Source organism: Drosophila teissieri, chromosome 2L (assembly GCF_016746235.2).
Source record: "Drosophila teissieri strain GT53w chromosome 2L, Prin_Dtei_1.1, whole genome shotgun sequence".
Classification (NCBI taxonomy): Eukaryota; Metazoa; Arthropoda; class Insecta; order Diptera; family Drosophilidae; genus Drosophila; species Drosophila teissieri.
Genome location: NC_053029.1, coordinates 7,269,327 through 7,283,532, shown reverse-complemented (window position 1 = coordinate 7,283,532; position 14,206 = coordinate 7,269,327). Strand labels below are relative to the sequence as shown.

Below are 14,206 nucleotides of genomic sequence, written 5' to 3'. Positions count from 1 at the left end.
ATATACGTGACTAATAGCCCGCTTATAATAAGGCCTTGATTATATATTAAGTGTAACTGTTCCTTTAAGACAAATACACACACTTCTCCGTACTGATCTATTCAATTAAAAAACAAAACGCCTGCTAAATATAAAAATGCGCTCATATTACGATGACGCAAATGACAATGCAAACAATTCAAAAACAATTATTATATTAATTCATTAGCATACTCATATATTTTAACGATCGAGTAGAAGTCGATTTTTAGTGAATCGCTTATTTTCGATCTTTAAAAAAGAATCGATTTAATCGATGTAAACATCATACGTTGCAGGTTCGGCGAAGAAGAAGAGCTGCGATGTCCATCTATTTGTTATGTCTGACAACAAACGGCGGATTGCCTGTGTTTACGCGAAAGAAGGGAGAATGCGAAAATGTAAGAGCAACAAATTCCTATCCTTATCACCCAGTAACCTTACCTTGCTCTTATACAGTTGCCCTTTTCCACGGTGGCCTCCCTGAACGGCTTTCACATGTTCTTCAAATCGCTGGGGATCCAACTGGAAGCCACAACGACCAGCAAACAGCAGCCAATCCAGAATCAGGCTCCCGCGGATGCCGAGGAGTGGACTTACATATGGCGGGACAGGGAATCCATCACCCTGATCGTCTGCGGTTGCGGCGTGGGGTCGGAGCAACTGCTTCAGACGCTGGCTGATCTTGTCTTTGGAGCGATAGGCATGTTTATCACTCGGGCCGCGGAAATGGCACATGCAACGCTTCTGGACAGACTAAAGAAGGACGCTAAGAAGTATGTGCCGATTGTTGATGCCATTCTCGAAGCCGCCTGTGCGGGCACACAGCTCCTGGGCTACACGGACTGCCTGCTGGCGGCGGAAAACGCCCAGTTGCTGCAGTGCCTAAACGAGTTTAGCGGCCACTGCGGTTCGCTCTTTTGCTGCCTGGTTGTTGGACATCGCATCGCCGTTGCCACAGAGGGCTGGTGGGATCTGGACACTCGCGATCGCGAGCTCTTGCTGTTTCTGTTGAATTCATCGAGCACACTGCAACACGACGTGCCGGTCTATTTGCCTGTGAAGAGTCCTCATATAGCCTACCGTTTTGTCAGCATTCCTGTGGCCTCCAATAGTGCTTTGTGTGTTCTGTGTGGCGCTGAGAATGCCTCATTCCGAGAGTTGCATGCACATGCCATGAGTGCCTACCGAAATGAGGGCAACCTTCTGGCAGCCGCTGAGCGCTGTGTGCCGCGTAGCCTGCCCGAGCACCTGGAGATCGATGGAAATGTGCTGGCCATCATTCTTATTAACCGACACACCCGAAAAAGTCTCTTTACCAGAAATCTAAACCAGTCGGCGAGTATCAAGCGCATTATTGTGGGCGATCTACAGCGCTTGGAAATTCTTAAGAAGTTTTTCGATCAAACTATGGATGCAGTCCACCAATTTGAGGCGCAGCCGTCCAGCAATAAAACTACGTTGGTGGACCAGTATAGCTGCTCGGACTACCACAAGTGCTATGCGCATACGGATGACCTAGGAAATGTAATATTTTTGTTGTTCGTGGCAGCGGTGCCCTCGCATGCAATGAGGTTCCTAGCGCAACGCATACATGCTAACATACTCCAGGAGAAGTCAGTATGCTGGTGATCCGATTTTCCTTTCTGAACTATAAGACTGATTTTCGTTATTACTTTTTAATAATGTACTCTTTTGAGGCGAATGAAATTATATTTTACGTATACAACTCCTTTTCTCAAGTTGAGCCTAACTTCGCGACAAAACTTATATGTATATGGTACATACTAATATGGCTTTAATGACTTATAGAATTCCGTCCTTAAAAATACTATTAATATATATACTCGTACATATGTATATGATACTGCAAATATACAATATGCGCTTACATGTATTTTATCCTTTTAATACAATATTGTATGGGCGACAATAGACCAATACTTTGTTTTTTATTTCTAAGGGCTTTATCTTTGGATCTAGATAGAATTGTACTTTGGAGCCCACTGTAAGTAGTGTTGTTTCTCCTTTTGGAGAAAGAATGCTGAAAATCGACCCATTTTCAGGAGCCACTAGGGCCATGGTAACACCACACTCGTTGCTTACAGACAAAACTTGAACCGTGTGGGTGGGTGCATGGTTTTTCGATTGACGCTGATCCATTCGCACTTTCTTCAGGACTTTACGGAATTCTTCAGCATAGCCTCCTCTAACAAAGCGCAGGTTTGACTTCAAATTGACCCTGTTCTGGCTTAGTGGCAAGTACTGCCGTGGACTTTCAGTAGGCACCAGTTGAATAGCTGGAGAAGATTCAATATAGCTATCCTCGGTCAAGCCAGAGCAGTTAGATTTGTTCAGCGAGCTCTGGCCTAACGATTTCCAAGACGTTTGGAATGAGGACTTTGCCAATCGTTGAGGAGTAGCTGGGTCGGAGTCGATGTATACATTCTCTGACGAACCGTTATCAGAAGCGCTTTGGTTCATTAATGATTTCCAAGATGTCTGGAATAAAGAGGTTGCCTCACGTCTTTTATATGAAATTGAAGGAGGAGTTCTTGGAAAATTCTGGACCGCGAGTGGCAATGCCTTTGCTCTTCGCCTCGTTCCTGGCCAACTGGTGTTCAGAAGCTGGGAACATGATGAGAAACTGGTGTTTCCGGGAGAATCCGGTTGACTGCTGCTCATGCCGGACTTGTTTAACGTCTGCCACATTGCCTGGAACCTGGAGGGAGTGTTCTTCTGAGTGCATGTGGACTCCGCCAAAATACTTCTTTTATTGTTAGAGTCCTTTGGCGAAAAATGCTGCTTGATCCTTGGACTATCTCTTTCCGGGCTGTTCTCCTGCTGATCGTCTTCCTCCAAAAGGAATTTAAGTTTACGTTTGGAGCCCATATTTCTTTAGAGGAACTACATTTTATTTAGTTTGTTTAGCCGCGAATAAAAGCCAGTGTGACCACACCAAAATGATAACGTATGGCAAGTAATCGAATAATCGATAAGCCGAGCTACAAAATTATTGGCGCCAATAATATTATTTAAAACGTTAAATCCAAATTAAGTATTACTTTGTATCTTAAAATACTTGATATCTGTTTTATCATTTATTAATAAACACATTAATATGTATAATATTGTATAAAATTACTAACAATGCATTTTATTTTATAATATGTTTTACACGAACTGTGTAACTTTTTTTTAAAGGGAAGAACCATTTAACGCTCTGCTGATAAATGATTTATTATTATAGCGATTACGTTTTCAGAAATGATTAAACAATAATGAAATGTCTTCGAGTCCACAGAATGGTTCTCATAATTTACCACAACAAAGTCTTATCACGGATTGTTACTCGTCCATTATTTCGGTTATGAATGGCATATTTAAAAATTGTATTTATGGACTTTTCTCGCTCGCGGACTTCGACTTGCTGCGCGTCGTTTGCGTTTGCCAACGATGGTGCCCAGCCCCGAAACAGTGCCCAACTGGAGGAGCAGAGGATTGCTGACCAGGGCGGCGGCGATACCCAGAACTGCAGCACTGGCCAACGGGATGAGAAAGCTCTTGGCCAGCAGGGCTTTGGAGGATACGTCGCCGTAGCCAGGACCCTTGTGCGCAGCTACCTCATGGTGCTCCAGAGGATACGGATACGCATACTCGGGCGGTGAATAGTGACCATGGCCAACACCGTGACCCGGTCGCGATCCATATACATCGAAGGGAATACCTGCCTCTACACTGGAGCTGCCGAAATAAGCGCCACTTCCAGCTCCACCAGCTCCACCTGCTAGACCAGCTCCTCCTACTCCTCCTCCGCTACCGTGGGAGTACTCGTAGGGATACGGGTGGGAACTACTTTCAAAGCTGCCCACATTCGGTGCATGCGATGATCCTACTCCTGCGACTCCGTAGGGACCTTTTTTGGGGGAAAATTAATTAATATAGCTTTAGTTATACAACTCAGGAGGTTAAGCTGGGTTTATTTGAAATAGTCATGAATATATATAAATGCTTCAAATTAAAAATGAAGAAATGAATGAAAATGAACCACTAACCCACACTGATGCGATCCTGGAGACTTGCACCTCCAGCTCGCCACCTATTGTAGGTATCACTTAGACTTTCGCCCACACTTCCCAGAGCGGGATGACCGCTGGAACTTATGGGACGGTTGGCTTCCAATCCCCCTCCTGAGCCTGGACCCCTGTAGAATTCGGGCGGTGGTTCGAAACTCTTGGCGGTGGCCGAGCCAGCCAGGTCCAGTTGGTTTCCAGACCGCTCACTGACCCGTTCATCGCTGGCATTCTGGGCCACGGCGAGACTCGTCCAGAAGATAAGGCCAAATGCGATCCGAAGCTTACGATTGCGGGCGAACATGATGACAAAGCTCGCCGGCGCCATGTCATCGACTTTATAAAAAATCTGAGGGATTGCAGGCGACTGGCGACAAATTGTGGTGTGCAATTTGGAGCTAAAAGTGTCCGCTTCGCTGCGTTCATCATCAGTTGCGCCAGTCTGGTCGGGAATTTCACTTTCCTTAACAGGCAGCGTCTGGTGAGCAAAGCCCAACTCAACAGAAAATAAAGTATTACAGTTTCTGGGCGGAATATTCGAATCTTTAAACATGACTTAATAAGTAAAAGATAAAATAATTAGAAGCAAACAAATTGTAAGAAATTAAACATTTTCATTTAGAAGAAAACAAATTGTAAGAAATTAACTACTTTCATTTTAAAATGATAACTATTATTTTTTTAGATTTTTAAAAATTACATTTAAATATTTATATTTTTGATGGTCAACTTATTTATGAACCTTAAGTACTTCAAGTAATTATGTAATTTCAATAGATTTTTTTTCAGTGCTCTTAGAAGTGGTAAGGGGTTAACGATGTTTGTGGAAAGCCCCAAGGGGGAAACTACTCATACCACCCACGGCAGTCATTCGGAATGATGACAGATCGCAACGCAGCTAAGAATAGTTAAGAAATTATCACCGTTTCCGATGGCTGCGGCTGCAATCGACAAAACGGCAGCAACATTAACCAGAAAACATGACCAATTCATTAGATGTGTGTCCAATTTGATAGGAAGATGCAAAACGATCTAAAATGGTAGTGAATGATGTCTTTCGTTTCCGACAGACGACGACTCCCGATTGCAAAAATAGCGGTCTTTTGGAACGTGTCACTTTATCAGCTTATTGGGAATTGCTATGGTATTTCGCGGAGCTTCGCTATCTTCACAAACCAGGGAAATTAAATATGATACATTTGTGTGTCACTTATCACGACAAGTTCCATAATCTAAGCCAATCGTGCTACACGTTTCGAATATTTTCACTTTGCATTGCACTAGTGTTATCTTAAGCCCAATTTGATTGAATCTAATCAGGATGTTTGCTGCTCTACGACCTTGTCCTTGATATTACAAATTGCGACTTACAGATACATAGATATAATGAATTGAGTAACTGGGGCAAGTAAAGTCTACTTAAGCTTCATAGCTACGTAATTGTCCAGTCAAAGCACTTTGCCGCCATAAACAACACTTTGCTGTTCGATGTGCTCAAGAACTCATTTTATTTGATTTTTCGCTTGATTCCCCCAAAGGATTGGAGACTATTGAAGTTGTATATGGGATACCTGCTGATCGAGGGACAGAGAACTGGCTATGCCATGCTTTGTCCAATAGAGTTCCCCACGTTTGACGAGGATCCAGAATCGAGTCTCAATCTCTCCGTAGACATATGGCTGTTGGGCGTGTTCCCAGATTCGACGGAGAAAGCTGGTGTTGGCCTCGGCGTTTTGGGGTACTCGACGCGTAAACGACCATCAGATAGTATAGATGGAAGCCTAGTTTGGTCAGCAAGCTCATCTGATGACACTTCACTAATGGATGTGTTAGACGCTGGCCTCACCAAGCTAACTGCCCCCGAAAAGCTGGCTTTTCGCTTGCTCATATCTGGTTGATCGTCCCGAATTCCTGCTCCTCCTAAAACTGGACTCCCACCTGCTGTTTGATTCTGCTCCCCCATCTGGGTTAATAATTTCATTATTATGTTTGTCGGATCCTTTGAGTCTGAGGCTCCTGCTAACTGGGATCGCTGGGCAGCCTCTACGGCTGCGGTAACCATTGCACGTCCTAAAGTTTCGTAGATCGTTCTTAAATTCCCCAGATCTGGTTGGTCAATGGTGTTCGTGCATTGATCCCGTTGTCCAGGATCCTCCTTCTGATGACCCACTGCTTTGGCAAACGGATTCTGTGGTACGTGTACTCCTAGAGGCACCTCCGTGTTCAATGTCGTTGTACGCCCACAGCAAGGACACCCCGTCTCCATCTTTGCTCCTTGCCCATTGCAAAGCCTAGGAGCTGGTATGTAGATGGGCATAATCCGGTCCTCTGGACGAAGAACATAGTACACCGGTGGCGGTTGGTTCGTGCCACGGGAGCAAGGACGAAACTGGCTTTGCGAATGCTTCCGCTTGGTTGGAGCATAGTCCTCGGTTCGGACTCTGAAATTCGGTCGAGGAGGTCCGTCCGGCGGAGATCTTATATTCGGCGCAATGGAAACCGAACGACAAGGTCGCTCTGTCGTTTGTCTGGAATTGGGAAACAAGGGTATTGTCTGCACCGAGATGGGCATGGCCTGCATCTGTCCACAGGAACTCGGCTGCTGGGACACCAGCTGGATCATAATGGTGTTCGGCTGACCTGTGCCACTGGTGACCCTCGACTCCATCACTGTGGAAGATCTATCACGAGCAATTTGTAATCATTACTACAGCGAATACGTAGTTGTGTCACGCCTACTGAGATTGTATGTTATATTTTGGAGTGCTATATTTGCATCTTTGAATGTCGTCTTCTTTTGAAATTAAAGCATATTTTAGGATTTTAAAGGAAGCGCTCTTTATAAGGGTTGCAGATTACTAATTAAAGGAAGCGTATTGGGGATTCACAAAGAGTTAAATATTTTTAAAAGCCATGCGGTCATACAACTAAAAAATGTTGTTTACACTTAGGTAGGTTAATTTCTTAAGATTAGTAGTCTGGTAGTGCTATCACCAACAGTTAAGGGTAGTAGATTGATATAAATAAAAATGAGTAAGGGGTTCCCCGAAGGTAAGTAGTTATTAGAAGTGAAAAACCAAATCCATTTTTAGATTACAACTCAGAGGTTGTAGCATAACTTTTTGACCCCAATTGGGGGGCTGCACGCGGCATGCCCTTTACAACACCTCCAACTAATCGAACTATTGCGTCAATAAAACTTAGGGGCGCGTATACTGCGCTGAGAGATACAGATAGGTTGGGCGATACAAGGTGCGATTATTTTGGAACGATTTCATGTCGCTGCCGAAATAGAATTTTGCACAGGCTTTCCGGCAAGGGAGATAACTGCTATTCACGAAAGCTAGTATCAGTGGCGGTCTGGGGTATATAAGCTTGCGAATTCGCCCAGTCAGAGCACACTTACGGAACCAGTAGGAACTCAACTGCACCATGAAGTCCAGTAAGTCAGCCGAGGAAATCGAAAAGGATCCCCAATTCAAAAAATACCTTTCTCCCCCGATCCATAGCTCTAGCTTTCATCTGCATTGCCCTCTTTGTGGCGGTGTACACCGCCGTGAATGCGTGCGATCCCAATAGCAACAACCAGCCCGACTGCAGCAACTCATCCAACGTTCAAGTGAATATCCGCAACTTCTGGGATCCCACCCGCTACTGGTGGTGTGAGTCCACCAGTTCCACAGCCCAGGCTGTGATTTGCCCGCCGATCAATGGAAACACCACCGGATTCGACCCCACACAGAAAGAATGCGTGCCCTGGAAGAATTGGACTTGGACTGCTTACTGTCCCTAAGTTGATTGCATTCTAATAAAATAAAAATTAAAATATATGGCAAACTAAATGATTACTTATATTGCTTGGATTATTATCTGGATTTCTATGCATAATTCGAGTTCTAACGAGTATTTGAAACTATACCAAGCTGGGCGGTTTATATATCAATTGCGATTGTGCAGTTTTTTTGCTACTATTGAATCGATTTCTCGAGAACTATAGGCTAATAAGTAGAGTTTGTCGTATTATACACGTTATTTGTAAAATAAAAGTCCTCTCTAAGAAAGTTTGAGAGCTACTCAACTATCAGATACCAGTTCCTATACCCGTTACTCGTAGAGTAAAAGGGTATACTAGATTCGTTGAAAAGTATGCAACAGATAGAAGAAACCGTTTTCGACCATATAAATTATATATATTCTTGATCAGGATCAATAGCCGAGTCGATCTGGACATGTCCGTCTGTCCGTCCGTATGAACGTCGATATCTCAGGAACTACAAAAGCTAGCGAATGGAGATTAAGCATGCAGACTCCAGAGTTGACCCATGTGGCCACGCCCACTCTAACGCCCCTAAACAGCCAAAAACCATGGCCACACTTTTGAAAAATGTTTAAATGTTGTTTATTTTCTTATTAGGAATGTAAATTTGTATTGATCTGCAAAAAAACTTTTTGCCACGCCTACCCTAACGCCCACAAACCGCACAAAACTGCCACGCCCGGTGAAAATTATCTGAAAGAGAATGGATTTAAATCGGCATTATATTATAATAATATTATTAATATTATAATATTATAAAAAGTGGTAAAATGTACTTGTTTGTTTGAAACCGAATGGCACGATCTTCATAAATACGATGGAGTCAATTAAACCAACTGTCGAGATACAGATACCAATAGTGATCATGCGATTATTGTTAAACAATTCCATGTTCTTTCAGAAATAGAATCTATTGTGCCGATAGTCGTAGACTATGTATGTTAAGGATAGATAACAGGGTGCTATAAAATGACGAACGTTGCGTTCAAATCGCATTCGGAATTAATCACTCGAACAACCCACAATGAAAGCAGGTGAGTTTCGATGATGACCTCATATCCTTGAAACTTTGAAGATGCCAACTGAGGAACTCTGTTTCAGCCATAGTCCTTCTGTTTCTGGGCCTCTGCGTGGCTATCAACGCCGACTTTGTCTGCAATCCCGATGGCGATGGTGAGCCCGATTGCGTGGGACGCTCTGGAGATGTTTCCCGTGACTTCTGGGATCCCACCCACTACTGGAAGTGCTCTAGCACCGGACAGGCTGAGCTCCTTGCCTGCGAGCCGCAGACTGGGTTCGATCCCAAAACTGGAATCTGCGTAGATTGGAGCGTTTGGCAGTGGTATCCGCCATGTCCCACAACATCCACCTAAACAATAAACTTCTGAGCTGAATCGCTTTTTTCATTAACTTTCTTTTTGATTCTAAAGATATGGATGAGGTCTTGGATATTTCGGATTCGAAAGTTACTTTACCATAGCGGTGGATATAACTCCATAACTCCATAGGCTCCATATCGAATCGTTAACAGAGTATTAAATGCTTTGATAAGTTTATGCTTTGGGTGATTACCTCGTTTAGAAGTGTGAAAAAGGGGTTAGCCCCAGGTGGAATTAAACATTTGGTATCACAGACTTGAAGCCTTCAATATGTACAAGTACGCAACTAGTTTTTTCTGCGTTTTAGCTTTATGGAACCTTTGGGAAGTCAGTGCTAATGAGGTCAAAGACAAGGCTGCACTGCCAGAACCACCAACGCCGTATTATACCATCGACAACATTGGAGAGCACCAGGTGCACTGGTTTAACTACAATTCCTTAAGACAAAATGCAACTTTGTGGAGAGTTTATGCCATGGAAAAACGCTTAGAAAGCCAATTGCAGGCCCTTCAAACCCAGTTGGACGCTAATATGCAATCTCTAAGGAAACAAATTTCAAACGATATGGAAAACCTAAATAGGCCCAAGAAGAGCGAAATGTCAGCGTTCAAGAAGGTTGGCTCAAGGTACTTTTACTTGGAAACGAAAAGTAAGAAGTCCTGGGATGCTGCATCCGACACGTGTCGTCGAATGGGCGGTCACCTGGCGAACATCTATAACGAAAAGGAGCTGAATGAAATCTTTAAAGGAGCCCCAGACTATCACTACTGGGTGGACTTGAACAGCCGTCAAAAAAGAGATTTTAACTTCATTTCATCACTAACCGGAAGGACAGCGCCATTTTTCAAATGGAAGTCAAACCAAGAAAAGGTAGACGAATATTGCGCGTCTGTCTATGATAAAGAAATGATCCGCGAGCAGTGTGCTGATAAGAATTATTTTGCTTGCCAAGCCGAGCAATGGGCCTGAACATAAATCATTTAGTTTTGAAACTATCTCAAACGTAAATGCGACTTTAATAATAAAGTTTAACATTTAACTATTTTAGCATTTATAATTTTATTTCCCAACGATCATGGTAAACGGGTACTCAGTCTTCTTGATTTACATAAGTATATCCTTTATATGATAAGATCATAAGAAATATGTCTAACTTAAACAATCGACTGGTCTGCACTGAGTATTATTTCTGAACTCCCTAACTCTAGTTATTTGCATCATTTGCACCACAAAATTACCGACGTTTCTTAAATTGTTCGTTCTTTGTTTATCTTGTGAATTCTATCTATCTATTTGCTAGAAACATGTTTAAAAGTCCAGAAGTGGATTTGGGACTACCCGTGGCTAGTTGGTATCGGGGTCTGTCGCTCGATCAGATACAGGCGGCTGAGGACCTGAGAATGGCACTTGAGTTCGATATCAGGTCCATTCGGGATTGCCTGCTGCGCCTTGGACTGAGTCCTTTGGTCAGGAATCGTCAGCTAGTCAGAATTTTGCGGTTCAGTCGTGGCCAGAACCTGGCCTTTCTCTTCTTCCTGTTCCAGGAGCACTATGACACCGGCGGTTCCTGCGGAAAGTACACAGTTAATGGCCAACTCTTGCTCTCGGCCATCGCCTATCTGGATTTGCCCGCAACTTTTCGAGCTCTAGATAAGGTTCTACCTCTACACGGAAATCTGTCCGTTGAATCAAAAGAACCGATGAATGATACCGATCAACAGGTTAGTAATTTAAGTTGCAAACTAAGAGTCTTATTCTAAAAATAGAATTAACAAAAACTTGTGCTCTTCCAGAATCGATCTGCGCGGCCTTCCTTCAAGAGTCCGAATCCTACTCGCAATTCAGAGAAGATAGATGAAGAAATGCCTCTGGATCTCCCAGCTACATTTAGAGCTCTGAGCAGAGTTCTATCCTCGCGGATATCCCAGAAGAAATCCTCGTCTGTGCGCAAAAGGAGGCAGAGTTCCAAGCCCTACTTTCAAAAGCTGCCACGTCCCAAGAAGGTTCCTCGGTCCAAGAAGTATCTGTCGGAATCCCCGCTTTTAAAGATTCAGATTCCCAATGAAGTGGGGGACCCGAAGGCGGATGAGGAACGATGGTTCGCCGACTTCCAGTTGCATCCCATCCAGCGTACAGTTAAGGCAGTCATCAACTACGAACTGTGCCACCTGTTCGACCACATAGACGAGGTGGCCTCTGATCCTGCACAGGAAGCGAGGGATCTGTGCGAGTTCCATGAGGAAACTCGATCCCAGGAGCGACAGGCGTTTCTGCAGGAGCAGCGACGACGCTATTTGGAAATGATTGACTTGGAGGGCTCTGAAAAGCGAGTAAGTTGTCCTAATAATTGTTGCTCTGCCTCTTTTAATTTCTCTGCTAAAGCTAACAAGGGAGAGGATTACTTATCACCTCAATCGCGACGTGGACATGTACCTTCTGAAGTTTGGTGACAAGGGCTGGAGTCCTGGGGTGCCTGCTTTTCGGAAATCCGGATGTGTTGCTTGCAACGAACTGGTGCACGTGAGTTTGGAGACTCCACCCCAGGTGCTTCTCCTCGAGGGTGAATGGGGGCGTCTGTACGACAGGAGTGGTGCGATGATGCGACTCTGTGCTGGTGCGGATGGCAAACAAAATGTCCTGACTAAGGATAAGGTTTCTAAGGTCAAACCTAAATATTTTACGGCACCCGGCAACCACAGGCCCTTCGCCTTCAACTATGAACAAATTTTTAGAATGGGCAGCAAACAATATTTGGACACAAAAGATGTCCTTCGGAGCTCCTTGGTGGATGCACTCACTGACGAAGATCACGAGCAGCGGCAAGGAGTGGCATTGGGTACGATTAGGAGCAGTCACATCACCGAAGCTGTCGCCCGGTGTGTAAGAAAAATCTTTGAGAAGAGTTTGCTGGCGGTGCCGACTGCGCCGACACCCAAGCGTTCCAGTGAACGTCTCGTCTACAACCGAGAACGAATCGATCCCGATGATGAAAAGTTCATGGACCAGATGCTTAGCGATGGCTTCGAGGTCTTGCGTCGCGATGCCAAACTGGTGCTGGCCAGCCTGCCCAATGGACACCAAATTCCAGAGCTGCGGGAGTGGGTTTGTAGGAGATTTGGCAAGCGATATGGTCCACAAACCAATGCGGAAAAAGAAAGCTACAGGCTCAAAATGTGTAAATTGTCGGAGATGGAAAAGAAATTGATTCCGCTCTTGACCAATATAGATCCGCTGATAGTCAAACAAAATCCCATCCCTTATGCACTCTTCAAGGACATCATGGAAAAGTCGAACAAGTTCAAGAAGTCGTTTCGCGAGGAAGTCCTTCAGATCATCCTGAAGCAAACCCGTCTCTGCTGGCAGGCGCAGCACAGCCTGCGCTTTGTCAACAGTTCCAGGATTCGTCGCACCTTTTTTACTTATCTGCCAAGTTCCCCCAGGAGTATAGATCCCACCTTCAGCCAATTCATAGCTCATAGATGTGGCTAAACAGGCCTTAGATCACAGCATGTTTTTTTTGTAAGAACAGGATTTTACAATAATCAATGTGGTCAACATTGACATTCAATTACTGGAATCTCTAGTGCGTAGTGATAAGTTCAAGACTAAATTGATATGTTTTTATACCTCTGATTATTTTTACCATTTGACATGTGGAGCTTCAGAATATAAGATAATGTATTTGTTTGATTTCTTGTCTTTTATATTGAACATTTAACATTTAGTCATAGAATTCAAGGTTATTTTTCCGCTATTTCTTTTAATGTTTTTTTTTCCATTAAATACAATACAAGGCCGTACAATTTTGATGCGAGACTAACAAAAAAAATTGTGGACGGCTTTGTCTTGTGCCTAGCCGACCGTTTATGTGTTCCATCCTTGTCTAGGGGAGTGCTAACTTGCTCTCCTTTCAAACAACACGTTTGCACCAGATGCTAGCCGCCTTTTATACGCTTGCTTTGCGGAAAAAGAACTTGGGAATTTTAAGAGCGCAGTGCATGTGAATTAGTGATATACAGATAGATACTCTTACTTAGTTTAACTATAACCATTGCAACATATTTCTTAATAACTTATTTAAAGGCAAATTGTTCTGCTGACATTGACACTGAAATTAATGGGCCGAATGATTTCCCGTTTTGGGTACCTGCAACGTGACATTGAGGATTGACTCCAAATGACCACAAGGGCCACCGATGACCCAGTCATTAACCATACGACCACGTTCAACCACCCAAAATTAATTAATCCATCCACGTAGTACCCGAAAAAACATATAAAAAGACAGGTTATGAACAGCAAAGTTATCAATCAATCAACAACGATTCCCTCATAAGCTCGTGTATCTTTATAGTTGAAGCCAATATGTGCAGCTACGTGAAGTCTTCCTGTTCCTTGCTGGCCCTCATCCTGGCACTTGGAGCGGTTTCAGCTCAGCCGGCAAGGCTGGCAAAGCAACTTCAGAAACAGCAAGCAGCACCCTACCCATCCGCCGACGAACTGAAGCCAGAGGTGCCATTCGAGGAAGGAGTGCCCGATCAGACTTATGGACCACCGGATCAAACCTACGGACCACCGGATGTAACCTACGGACCTCCGCCCACCGATGCAGTTGAGCAGCTTCCCAGCGATGAGGAGCCGCAAGACTTTACACCCGATCCGGATGCAGAGGAAGTTCAGCCCATCCAGCAGGCTCCCGCTCGCCTGACCAAGCAGATAAGGAGTGGTCCACGATCTCAAGGATTGATTTTGCTATCTTCGAGTCCATTGAGAGTGGCTAATTCCAATGGAATCCCATTTCCAGTGACCATTCAAGCCCTGTGGTAGGAACACTAAAGAACATTCTTGGTACTGATTTTTATAAACGTTATATTAATTATTGTCTTTGTTACTGGTTGAACTATTAAAGAACATTTGTT

The 14,206-nt window shown here is 44.0% G+C and overlaps 9 protein-coding genes and 1 non-coding gene across 10 annotated transcripts; 6 read left to right on the top strand and 4 right to left on the bottom strand.

Moving 5' to 3' along the window:
• The first annotated feature begins 289 nt into the window (after nucleotides 1-289).
• On the top strand, nucleotides 290-1,652 carry LOC122611918 (protein fuzzy). Its single transcript, XM_043785337.1, has 2 exons — nucleotides 290-419; nucleotides 478-1,652. Exons 1-2 carry the CDS (start codon nucleotides 342-344, stop codon nucleotides 1,648-1,650), a joined length of 1,251 nt encoding a protein of 416 aa, XP_043641272.1. The 5' UTR covers nucleotides 290-341; the 3' UTR covers nucleotides 1,651-1,652.
• Nucleotides 1,653-1,690: 38 nt separating this feature from the next.
• On the bottom strand, nucleotides 1,691-2,976 carry LOC122611919. The gene has a single exon (XM_043785338.1). The coding sequence runs from the start codon at nucleotides 2,908-2,910 to the stop codon at nucleotides 1,918-1,920; it is 993 nt and encodes a 330-aa protein (XP_043641273.1). The 5' UTR covers nucleotides 2,911-2,976; the 3' UTR covers nucleotides 1,691-1,917.
• A 407-nt stretch (nucleotides 2,977-3,383) lies between these two features.
• Nucleotides 3,384-4,497, bottom strand: LOC122626661 (glycine, alanine and asparagine-rich protein). The gene is made up of 2 exons (XM_043807002.1): nucleotides 4,074-4,497; nucleotides 3,384-3,934 (listed from the first exon to the last, which is right to left on the bottom strand). The coding sequence occupies exons 1-2, from the start codon at nucleotides 4,417-4,419 to the stop codon at nucleotides 3,402-3,404; spliced, it is 879 nt and encodes a 292-aa protein (XP_043662937.1). The 5' UTR covers nucleotides 4,420-4,497; the 3' UTR covers nucleotides 3,384-3,401.
• A 1,078-nt stretch (nucleotides 4,498-5,575) lies between these two features.
• On the bottom strand, nucleotides 5,576-6,845 carry LOC122626042. Its single transcript, XM_043806149.1, has one exon. The coding sequence runs from the start codon at nucleotides 6,757-6,759 to the stop codon at nucleotides 5,689-5,691; it is 1,071 nt and encodes a 356-aa protein (XP_043662084.1). The 5' UTR covers nucleotides 6,760-6,845; the 3' UTR covers nucleotides 5,576-5,688.
• Nucleotides 6,846-7,385: 540 nt separating this feature from the next.
• On the top strand, nucleotides 7,386-7,933 carry LOC122626486. Its single transcript, XM_043806763.1, has 2 exons — nucleotides 7,386-7,533; nucleotides 7,601-7,933. The coding sequence occupies exons 1-2, from the start codon at nucleotides 7,524-7,526 to the stop codon at nucleotides 7,882-7,884; spliced, it is 294 nt and encodes a 97-aa protein (XP_043662698.1). The 5' UTR covers nucleotides 7,386-7,523; the 3' UTR covers nucleotides 7,885-7,933.
• Nucleotides 7,934-8,543: 610 nt separating this feature from the next.
• Nucleotides 8,544-9,379, top strand: LOC122626374. Its single transcript, XM_043806617.1, has 2 exons — nucleotides 8,544-8,942; nucleotides 9,010-9,379. Exons 1-2 carry the CDS (start codon nucleotides 8,933-8,935, stop codon nucleotides 9,279-9,281), a joined length of 282 nt encoding a protein of 93 aa, XP_043662552.1. The 5' UTR covers nucleotides 8,544-8,932; the 3' UTR covers nucleotides 9,282-9,379.
• A 154-nt stretch (nucleotides 9,380-9,533) lies between these two features.
• LOC122626398 (accessory gland protein Acp29AB) lies at nucleotides 9,534-10,326 on the top strand. Its single transcript, XM_043806644.1, has one exon. The coding sequence runs from the start codon at nucleotides 9,558-9,560 to the stop codon at nucleotides 10,254-10,256; it is 699 nt and encodes a 232-aa protein (XP_043662579.1). The 5' UTR covers nucleotides 9,534-9,557; the 3' UTR covers nucleotides 10,257-10,326.
• Nucleotides 10,327-10,469: 143 nt separating this feature from the next.
• On the top strand, nucleotides 10,470-12,977 carry LOC122625551. The gene is made up of 3 exons (XM_043805644.1): nucleotides 10,470-11,008; nucleotides 11,081-11,617; nucleotides 11,670-12,977. The coding sequence occupies exons 1-3, from the start codon at nucleotides 10,592-10,594 to the stop codon at nucleotides 12,774-12,776; spliced, it is 2,061 nt and encodes a 686-aa protein (XP_043661579.1). The 5' UTR covers nucleotides 10,470-10,591; the 3' UTR covers nucleotides 12,777-12,977.
• Nucleotides 12,978-13,110: 133 nt separating this feature from the next.
• Nucleotides 13,111-13,208, bottom strand: LOC122612010. The gene has a single exon (XR_006325582.1). It is a non-coding gene; the product is annotated as a U6atac minor spliceosomal RNA (small nuclear RNA).
• A 429-nt stretch (nucleotides 13,209-13,637) lies between these two features.
• LOC122626797 lies at nucleotides 13,638-14,114 on the top strand. The gene has a single exon (XM_043807175.1). It carries the CDS (start codon nucleotides 13,653-13,655, stop codon nucleotides 14,112-14,114), a length of 462 nt encoding a protein of 153 aa, XP_043663110.1. The 5' UTR covers nucleotides 13,638-13,652.
• Nucleotides 14,115-14,206: the final 92 nt, after the last annotated feature.